At 38.5% G+C, this 10804-nt stretch overlaps 2 protein-coding genes across 3 annotated transcripts in view; one reads left to right on the forward strand and one right to left on the reverse strand.

Moving 5' to 3' along the window:
* Positions 1 to 1121, reverse strand: part of PLCZ1 (phospholipase C zeta 1) — a 39552-nt gene extending 38431 nt beyond the window's left edge. The window contains 2 exon segments of one of the 2 annotated variants that reach the window (NM_001323227.1): positions 363 to 486; positions 1091 to 1121. In NM_001323227.1, the coding sequence (NP_001310156.1) occupies positions 363 to 486; positions 1091 to 1104 (138 nt within the window). In that variant the 5' untranslated portion in view covers positions 1105 to 1121. 2 annotated transcript variants of the gene reach the window in all.
* A 155-nt stretch (positions 1122 to 1276) lies between these two features.
* Positions 1277 to 2369, forward strand: CAPZA3 (capping actin protein of muscle Z-line subunit alpha 3). Its single transcript, XM_015867967.2, has one exon. The coding sequence runs from the start codon at positions 1432 to 1434 to the stop codon at positions 2284 to 2286; it is 855 nt and encodes a 284-aa protein (XP_015723453.1). The 5' UTR covers positions 1277 to 1431; the 3' UTR covers positions 2287 to 2369.
* The last annotated feature ends 8435 nt before the right edge of the window (positions 2370 to 10804 follow it).

Below are 10804 nucleotides of genomic sequence, written 5' to 3' on the forward strand. Positions count from 1 at the left end.
AAAAGCAGCTCCATGGAATGAAGTCAGAATATTTACATTGTTCTCTGGTGAGGCCTTGTTACAATACAGTTGGGAATTGGGGTCTATATATTTATTTATTTTTATCACTCAAGACCATTTTACTGTGGTGAAGAGATGGTAGTGGTCATGCAACCACTCGGTTATCTGTTTTACACAGAAACAAAAGATCTGGATATGGCAGATTATTTGCTGATTTTGCACACTTTGTGAGCATGAAACTAATTTCACACACACACAAAATAATTAAAAATATATATATATTTAAAATCACAGCTTATATAATACCCTTATGTAACTGACCTTCTAAATGTATGTGATCGCTGAATCTACATATTCCTCACCTTGAAAACATGTTTCACGTGGGCAGGATCAAAAGGCACATGCATTTTTTCAAGTAGTTTAACAGTGGCATCTAAATCAATCTTCCCATTCATGAAGTCATTCTGAATGATGCTCAAAAACCATGTATAAGAGACCAAGTTAAGGAAAAGTCTGACCTCTGCCATTGTTTCAATAAGGTGAGGCAATTAATATTTTAAACCTAAAGTGCTTGTATGTTTTCCTTCATATAGTCAAACCCCTTGTTTTCTGACTTCATACAGCAGGCTATGAGGAGCACAGAAATACATTTGTGCTCTGCACTCAGTAAAACATGGAGGCAAAAGGGTACAGAAAAGAGACAGAGAAATATACAGGGAGAGTGTGCAGGACGATGAAGAGTAGTCAGGGGAAGAAAGGCCTGAGACGGAGAGAAGGGAGAAACAGAGAGAGAGAGGAGGGACAGAGAGAGGAAAAGGAGTGTCCACGAGGAGCAGCAGTGAGGCGCTGTGCCCACCCCACTGGCCTAACCAGCCCAGGCTAGCACACCTTGAGCAGACCATCCTGCAGGCTTAGGTCGTCTTGCACTCCAGCCACGTGGTCCCATGCAGGACCAAGTCTGGCCTAGGCCTCAGGACAGATTCATGTGCAGGAAAATATCACACAATAGCAGGTGTCATAGAGAAGGCCAAGAGGAGGAGGAGGATGGGGAGGAAGAGGAGGCAAAGCTGAGGGAGGTGGAGGGGGATATCTTTTCTCCTCCATGGTGGCTCCACGTTGCGAGCTCCTTTTTCTTCACTTTCATGGCATTTCTAGCATGTGGCAGGTCATCATCTCAGAATGCTCCAGCTCCCAGTGGGGCCTTTTTCTTTCCTTCACACCCCAGCTCCTCTGCTGGGGGTCCAGCACCCTTTTGGTGCCTTCCCCACACTCAGACCCCACTGGCACTAGCTCCAGATATGTGAGGTCACAAACTGTGGAGTTCTGGAACTCACAACTGCTCCCATCTCCGAACTATCTTGTGGCTGTTCCCTCAGCATCTCCTCCTCTCGCCTGTCATCTTCCATCTTTCTCTTAGCCCTGACCTCAATCATGAGTGTGGGGCAGGGGCTGCCTGAGTCAGAGAAGGTGTCCCTCATCTGCAGACTGCTGCACCAGTCCCCTCCAGGGGAGTTCAGGCAGATTGTCCAAGATCTCTGTGATCTGCTCCAAGATGATGAACTGGTGAAGCAGGAGGCTGCCCGCGCTGGGGCTCGTCACAATAAGAGCAATTTCACCCCTGTCCTTGTAAATGGGAGCACTGTGCTACTGACTCAGTACAATGACTTAGGGGGAAACCGCTTTTTTTACCCCCAAGACAAATTCTCCTTTGAGATTGACCATTTGAGTGGGGTAACCAGCAACACCCATTTGCATAAAGTAATGCTAGATGAGGGGGAGCTGTGGAGAGGAGCCCTCCACAAAGGCTTGAATGTCTACGTAAACTGCCATTTTCCTGTAGGGAACTGCTGTGTGTTCAAAAAAAGCCTGGGGAAGAGTCCGATATTAGTGGCCTGCATTGAGGCTCATCAGTACCAACCTTCAAAACACTGGAACAGCCTTTGGAAGTCTGACTGGACTTTTGCTCTGACTCCATTTATGACCCGCGTTACAGGGATATTTGTTCTCCAGCTACACTACTTCAGAGATGCTAACTTCCATGTAACTGTCAAAAAGTCTGTAAGTGAGTCTCTGCATGTGATAGACCTAAATCAGTTTGTCACAGATTTCGTGAAGTTTGTGAAAGCCGAAGACAACAAGATTCATGCTGCCATTCTGCAAAACATCCAGGCCTTGTCAGAGCATGCATGGAGGAAAAATCTGCGAAGGAGACTCCCTATTACTCGTACTTTCATGAACTGGAATGAATTGTTGAACAGTCAGCATATGAAGACCAGTGTTTCCTAAAAAGAAGTACCTCCATTATTACTGAATTGCACTGTATGATCCAGAGCCTCAAATAAATAAATGAATAACTGAAGGACAAAACAGGGATGCTTTCTGGTTGATTTATTTCTAAATTGCTCAGGAGAGTGTAGAAGCTGTGATCAATCAACTCTTTGAAGTTAATTCACATCAATAGAGACAAAGTTATTTGCTGTTCATCATTTTTTTTCCATTCATGTACTTTTTAACTGCTACTAGAGATACTAGTAATGCTGACTGTCAAAGGCAGTGTACCACTGCAGATGAGTCAGTAAGTAAAATCTTACTTTCCTTTGTAATTTCCCTCATTATGACATATATTTGATTATTCATACTAAATGGAACATTTGTAATAGGAAAATTAGTAAGATTGGTAAAGACATGGAGATGTTATTGCTAGATTTTTTAGTGCTACAGAAACCCAAGAAATCTGGCCTTCAAACTCTTCATGTGCATCACTGTATGCACAAGAAAACTGCGAATAGAGGCAGATCAGTACACAGAACAAGTAAATTTTTTACAGTTGTTGCAGATAATAGAAACACCGAGTGTCTCCTTTCACTCATTATAGAATAAAGAATACTACTACTCCCAGTTTCCACCTAGTTTTGAAGTGTTTATTACAAATGACAAAGGAATGTATGTAACTCACTCCATTTTTTTCCAGTGTGAAACAATAAAATACATCCATATATTGCAACCTACAGTGGTACTCAAACATCCAGTTATACCTATTCTGTAAAAGCTGCTATAACAATATAAAATAAAAGCTCTTACCTACCAAAGTTACAACTATAAGAAAGTTAAACAAAGAGAGAGGACAATGATACAGGAGTGTGGCATAAGAAGAACAGAATGGACAGTGAAGAACAGGACCAGAAAGAACATGGAGTACTTGTTGGTAATAGCTCAGATGACAAAATTAACAACAAAAGATCATTTATGTTACATCAGATAGTTTGATTAGATTTTGTGCATAGATAGAATGAGATTCAGGAGTACATAATATAGCATGTATATGTATATCTTATTTTCACACATTCTTTTTGATACATTGCTAACATGTTCATTACAATATATTAAATGCCTATCACTTGCTGTTTTCTGTAAATACACATTTTAATTAATTTTATTAGAAACAAACAATTTGAAACAGTAAACACTAAAATTTCTGAAAATAATGAGCATTTAGGCAACATTCTTACAAATGTTGTTTCAAATGGGAGCATAAGATTTTGCTTTTTTCATAACTTCTAGTGGCAATTATGCTGTCAGATGAGTTAAGTACATGCCCTGTATTCGTTTAGGAGGTTCATTATTGTATACATCAGGATATAATAACTAATTACCCAGAGAATCCAATAACAAAAATGTGTCCAGTATAAAAATCATCATTCTACATCACTCTATGTTTTTGATGATAAAGTCATATGCCCAATTTTTGTTTATGAGCAAACGTTTATAAAGCCTTATTGCAGAAGTAAAGGTCATGCTGTTGGCAATATTTGAATGTAACTGAAATAAATGAAATATTTATATCTGAATTTCTTCAGACTTGCCTTGACTGGAGTACATTTCTCATCTGAGTTTTCATCTATATGAAAGCACAAAGATTTGGGGTAATTTTGTGCTAATTCATGTGCAGAAAAGCATTTGTCATTCAAAGTTTCCTTCCAGCAAGCAGAGAGCAGACTGCTGCCCTTGTAACAATGTCCCTTGACAATACATGTTACAGATGCCCACTTGTTAGAGAATCTGCACCATGTATGTGAAGAGGGAGAAGGATGGAGTGCATGGAGACCGTCCTCTGTGCTCCTTTGGTTCTTCACAGAATGCTGTATTATGTATGGGTCATTCTCTTTTCACCCCACAGCTGCTACTAGGACCCATCTAACAGTCTAACTCTTCTAATGCTCGTATTGTTGTTGGAGACTGTTCCATGAGCAAACAGCTGTCTTTACATGGTATTTATTTAAATATGTGATTATACCTTTATTGAAACTTTCAGTAATTTTATTTAGCATGTTATATGACCCGGAGCTGCTTAGTGAAGATGGCCTGTTTTGTGTGTATTTCATGTGTGCAGGAGAGTACAGTACAAAAAAAATATTACACTGATTTATGTTTACAACACCATTTTCAGTTGATATAAATGCATTACCTGCAAATTTTTGAATGGAGTATACAGAGTTGCTACCAGATATTCAACCCAAAAATCTGACCATGTCCCTTTACCAGACTTTCATAGAATCATAGAATCGTTTGGGTTGGAAGGAACATGTAAGCTCATCTAGTTCCAACCCCTCTGCTATAGGCTGGGCCACCTCCCACTAGGTTGCTCAAAGCCACATCCAGCCTGGCCTTAGATGTCTTCAGGGAGGGGACATTCACAGCCTGGCTGGACAACCTGATCCAGTGTCTCACCACCATCGCAGTGGATAATTTCTTCCTAATATCTAGTCTAAATCTTCCCTCTTCCAATTTAAATCCATTTCCAGTTGTCCTGTCACTACATGTCCTTATAAAAGGTACCTCCCCAGCTCTCCTGTAGGCCCCCTTCAGGTACTGGAAAGCCACTATATGGTCCCCCTGGATCCTTCTTTTCTCCAGACTGAAGAGCCCCAAGTCTTATCTTGTTCTTGTAAGGGAAGTGCTCCAGCCCTCTGATCATCTTTGTGGCCTTCCTCTGGACCAGCTCCAACAGCTTGGTGTCCTTCTTGTGAACTGGACACAGCACTCCAGATCACAAGAGCAGAGGGGCAGAATCACCTCCCTCAACCTGCTGGTCATGCTTCTCTTGATGCAGCCCAGGTTGCAGTTACTCTTCTTGTCTACAAGAGCACACTGCCAGCTCATGTTGAGCATTTCATTAAAGAGTGCCCTATATCCTTCTTCTCAGCACTGCTCTCAAGCCATTCTCTACCAACCTATATTTGTGCTTGGGATTGCCCTGATCTAGGTGCATGACTTAGCACTTGGCTTTGTTGAACTTGAGGAAGTTGACATTGGCCCACCTCTAAAGCCTGTCTAGGTCTCTGAATGGCATCCCTTCCCTCTAAGGAGTCAATTGCACCACTCAGCTTGGTGACATCTAAAATTTATTGAGAGTGCACTCAATCCATTGTCCATGTCACCTACAAAGATGTTAAACAGCACTTGGCCCTGAACTGATCCCTGAGGAATGCCTCTCATCACCAGTCTCCTTTTGGATATTGAGACGTTGCAACTCCCTGAGTGCGCCCATCCAGCCAATTCCTTATCCAGATAGTGGTCTGTCCATCACATCCATTTGTCTCCAATTTGATGACCGTGCAGTGCCAAACTGTCTGAGTAAATGAGACCGGTTGCTCTTCCTTCATCCAGTTACTCCTTACTCATGTCATCACTTTTTGGCAGTATATACATTTGGGTACAACTGTTTTTGTGGATGAAGTACAGAAATAGTAACATTTCATCAAAAAATATCTGACGAACACCTTGAGGCCTCTTGCAGACACTTCCTTCAAACCAGACCGGTGTGTTAGCTTCACAAAAAAAAATGGTTAAATATCCAACTAGACTTTTTCTGAGTGTACATTCCTTTTTTTAGTGTTGTAAGAAAAATATTAAGAATTTAAATGTGATGTTACTTATATATTAGTAATAATGTATATTTTATGAAAGCTGCTCTGAAAGTAATGCCTCCTGTTTTATTGTGTTTTCCCATAATGTCAGAGGCAGATGTTGGTGGTAAGGCAGTAGAAGTTGAACCTTCCTGCCAATATTCCGTTACATTTTGTTGCCATGTGACAGATGGCAGCAGAGGGGCAGTCTGACAAATTGGTGTCTGAAATGGAATTGCTTATAATGCAAATGTGTGTCACTGAATTTATCCATGCAGAAAAAAAATGGCATCCATTGACATTCATTGAAATTTGTTGAATGTTTATGGAGACTAAACAGTAGATGTGAGCACAATGAGGCAGTGACTTTCAGCAGTGGCAACAGTGGGTCATCTCTGCTGTTGTGGATAGTTATGAGCATGGCATGCAGGTTCTTGTCCATTGCTCGTGAAAATGCATATCTAATGCTGTTGACTATGTTGAAAAATAGTGTTTTATATGAGAATAACAGTAATGTTATTGTGCTCTTTGTATCTGTTGTGGTTTCTGTGGAAATAAGCAGGAGGCATTACTTTCAGAGCAACTTGTATGAAACCCAAGACAGTTCCTATTCACTCAGTGTGACTCAGGCAAGCCAAAAGGTTGGACATCCATGAAAAATACAATACGGACTTTGACAGTTTTCCCTTCACATTATCCATAGTAGGAAACTTGAGATTTGGGGGAAAATACACATTAAGAGGAAAAAACTACTGTGTCCAACTCGGTTGACCATTTTATCGAACTTCTACATATATACCTTTGTGACTTAAAGTATGTTTAAGATTCAGTTGCTACTTCCAATGCTTTAGCTCGTAATGGATTTTGTTGCTGCTTTTTTTTTTTTTTTTTTTTTTTTTCCTTTTTTTTCTTTATATATATATTTTAAATCATTTTCTCCTAAAGCCCAATTTTTCCCTTCATTTCTTTCTGCTGCTATGAAAACTACTCACAATTTCAAGCTGCCTGTGAAACCTTCATTTTTTAAGGGCATCAGTACTTGTTCTTGCTGTTATTTTTAAGGTAAGTAAAGGAAAAAACTGAAGTTGTCAAACTAACAGATTTCTTCTGCAGCCAGAAGTATAGCAAGTCTGGAATTGGACCAATTTACAAGCATAACTACCTACCATTTAAAATTTGTTTTGTGCCTACAAAAAAAGATTGTAATCAAGTATCTTTATATAATATTCTGCTTTCTTTTTCAGCTTATCTTTGTTACTGAGAGGCCATGGTTATTACTCTCAAAGGAGATAATCACCTGTTCTATCAGTTCAGAACATTTACACAATGCAATGCAATCTTCTTTCAAAATAAAATGTGAATTTTATTTAAACTTTGTTCCTCCAGTGAGAATGGAATGCAAGCCTTATTGGAATCATAAAGTTGTTACAGGTGTACCTGAGCCAAATTGGCTCAAATTTTTGATCTCTGAAAATAATTCAGCATTTACCATTAATTGTTGCTACAAAGTAAATTATCACCCTCGTTACACCAGTAACATTAAAATTTCATTATCAGCTTCCAGCTACATTGAAAGAAGAAAATCAACACTTAATATTCATATTTGAACTGCAGATTTAATGATCACATTGTAAAGTTTGCTTCACATTTAGCTGGAACTGCATAAGGTGGAAAACCTATCAAAACAAGGACACTTAGCAAGACAAGTTCCATAATTTCATTTGCAAATGGCTGTGCTGAATTAAAGGCAGCATTCTTTCTACTTTCAGAATAGGCAGACAAATCTTTAATAGGCACAAAAGATTCAGGTAATCGGCATTGGGGCCGCAAAAAACAAAGTCAATCAATACTCTTTGTATGGATAATTGGAAGAAATTCATGTTTTCCCCTTTACAACATCTGAAAATGGCATAATTCTTTTTTCACTTCATTCACAGAGTAAATATACCAACATTAAAAAAAAAAAAATTAAAAAAAGCATCAAAACAGCTACATCTATGTTTTCCAGAATGTAGTCTGTGTTCAGAATACCACTATATTTCTTATCCCCAGATATCAAGCTGTGGAGAAGGGAAAATATAGTTATTAATTGTTTTTAACACAGAAAACATAAAAGAAAGACAATGAGCAATGCTGCTAAGTCTCTCATTATCTCGCTGATTTATATGATTGATATATTAATCCTACAGTTACAGTAAGACCGAATTCAACAATTGTTTTTCCCTCTAAAGTGAGAATACTTCAATAAATCTGAAAAAGTGAATTTATCATGTTTCCAGTGCAAGATGCTTTCTAAGTTCACATATCATCATGCCACTATTAAACAAACTGTGGATTTTATAGTTCATTTTAATGCAACATTTTGAGTTCTTAAGAATGCAGACTAGCTTCAGAAAAAGTCAGTATTTCAAAATGAACTATTATTCAAATCACAACAGCCTGCAATTTTCCACAGTTAAAAGAAGAAACTGTTGTTGTAAGACTTAGTAATTGCAACCCCTGAATGAAAAAGGAACTCAATAGGAATAAAACAAACCACTCATGTTATATCAAGTCATTTATGACTATCTTTGAAAGGAACTACAATATATTGTTAAATTAATACCCAGAAAAATCTTGGGATCGTGTGATCCTAATAACAGAAGCTGCTTTGCTTCAATTGGTTTTAACATTATTGTTTTATAGCACTTTCGGGAACCATTGTTTTTACTTCCAAGTCTTTTGGCCAAGCATGCAGATCTAGATTATCAGAGATTTTAGATCAGTGCTCCAGTATTTGTGGTCTTCAGTCTTTCTGTGAACAGAACAGCTAATCTTTCTTCATGATCTCATGTATACCCTAAGAGAATGCATTAAAATGATGAATAAACTATAAAATAGTTGGCTTTTAATACCTAAGATAGGAAGCAATTTAATTTTACGTGATACATGTACAAAATAACTATGATCCCAAATGAAACTCATGCATAGTCAATACAAGTTTCTTTCCCAAAAGGAGAAAGCATTAAGAAACAGGATATTTTCCATCCTGATTGATTTAAACTTAGAATTTCCAGTCTGCATCCTCAGGCAGACTGATATGTTCTCATGTATGACATCTCTCTTTACCAGCTAAGCCTCACAATCTGCTTACACAGGCCTCAGATCAACGCACCAGCCCTTGCAACCCTGCAGGTATGTAGGTTTGCTCATCTCAAGCTTCACAGACTGCAGGGAGCTCATGTCACAGATAGCAGCTGCCCTCATAGGCAAACTGGCAATAAAGCAAGGATCAGAAGCCTTTGTTTATTCACACACTGTTTATTTATAACTGAGAGGGTGGTTGAGCCCTAAGCTCCCCAGAGCAGAGGATACTGCACCAATCTATTCTGAAGTTCAAAAAGAGTTTGGACATCACTCTCATACCTAGGGTTTGAGTTTTGGATGGTTGTGTGTGGAGCCACTAGTTGTGGTTGATGATTTTGGTGGGTCCCATGCAAGTCAAGATCTTCTATGATTCTATGATTCTATGATTTCATATCATAGTATCATAGTATCATAGTCTCGTGTGGGTTGGAAGGGACCTTAGAGATCATCGAGTCCAACCCCCCGGGATTCGATCCTCCAGTGTAGCAGAGCGGCACTTCTACCACTTGCGCCACCGGGGCACACATTTGATTCTAAATGTATATTGTTTATTCCTAAACAGAATAAATTTAGATACCTCAGGAAAACATTATCTCGAACGCATTTTACTGTTCTTTGACTTCTGTCCATCAGTAAGATGTCTTTCTCTATTTTTCCCTCCTCATACAAAATTACTTCTCAAAATTAATTTTGTCTACATGCGTACCACAAGTTGCAGGTGAAATTCAGACTCTACAAATCTTTGAGGGACAGACCTACTTATCATAGGAAAATATCTGCAGTAGGTATGGAGAGTTCAAAAATAACACATTTTCCAGCTATTAATTATTTTAATTCCCTACTTAGTCTTTGAGATGGAAATTTATTTTATTATTACTACTATTCTTTTTCTTCAGAAAATCCCCTAAGGTCAAAATTTATGATTCTAGGAGTAAATCGTTAAATTTTACTCTTAGGAAATGTTCTCTTGACTTATCAAGTGTAGTATGTCCACTGAAAAATTAGATTTAACCGAAAGTCACTTTGCAGGACATACCAAATCTATATTCACATATTATATTCATACTATATTTGCAAAGAAAATGAAAACACAATTTTGTGTTCATGGTTGTGTTTATAACTGGAGACCTTCAGTGGCACATTCTGATGTCAGTCCCTTCAACCATTCTTTCTGGGACATAATACTCTGCTCTTTTCTTAAAGTTCATCTTTTTGCCCACAATCCCACATTTCTTTCCCCTCAAAATCCATATGTAGTTTTGGGTTACTTGCTGACAGGAGGTTGGGCTGAGGTATGCGCTCAGACCTGGAAATTCAGTTCCTTAAAGGGTTAAGAAAAGCATTTATTCATCCTTTAAGAAAATTCTCAGTGGGTGGTGAGTCAACAACTAAGACTCTTAAGGAGCTGTTTCAGTAGAAAGTGCTGTGTTTCAATAAATGCCTTAGGTTTCAGACAGAAATACTTTCTCTTTGGACTGAGAAAGTCAAAACAAAGATGGAGTTGAATGAATTAATAGGTATTTGTAGGCATTTTGTTAGCTTGATTTTTAGTTTCGCCTTGCATTGAAGTTAGAATTAAGAGAATGTCCTCTGAGAAGCTATCCACACAGAAACTGGAATCAGAGGCAAAAAATGGAAACCTTTTTATATGCTTCTAACTGCTGTGCTATCCTGTATGTACCATGAAGTAATTTGTTCTCCACTAATCCTGAATCAAGTGTCATGGAGAACTTATCTTTAAAAGCAGCTATTTTGCAAATCGTAGTTTCCTT

This window comes from Coturnix japonica, chromosome 1, assembly GCF_001577835.2.
Source record: "Coturnix japonica isolate 7356 chromosome 1, Coturnix japonica 2.1, whole genome shotgun sequence".
Lineage (NCBI taxonomy): Eukaryota > Metazoa > Chordata > Aves > Galliformes > Phasianidae > Coturnix > Coturnix japonica.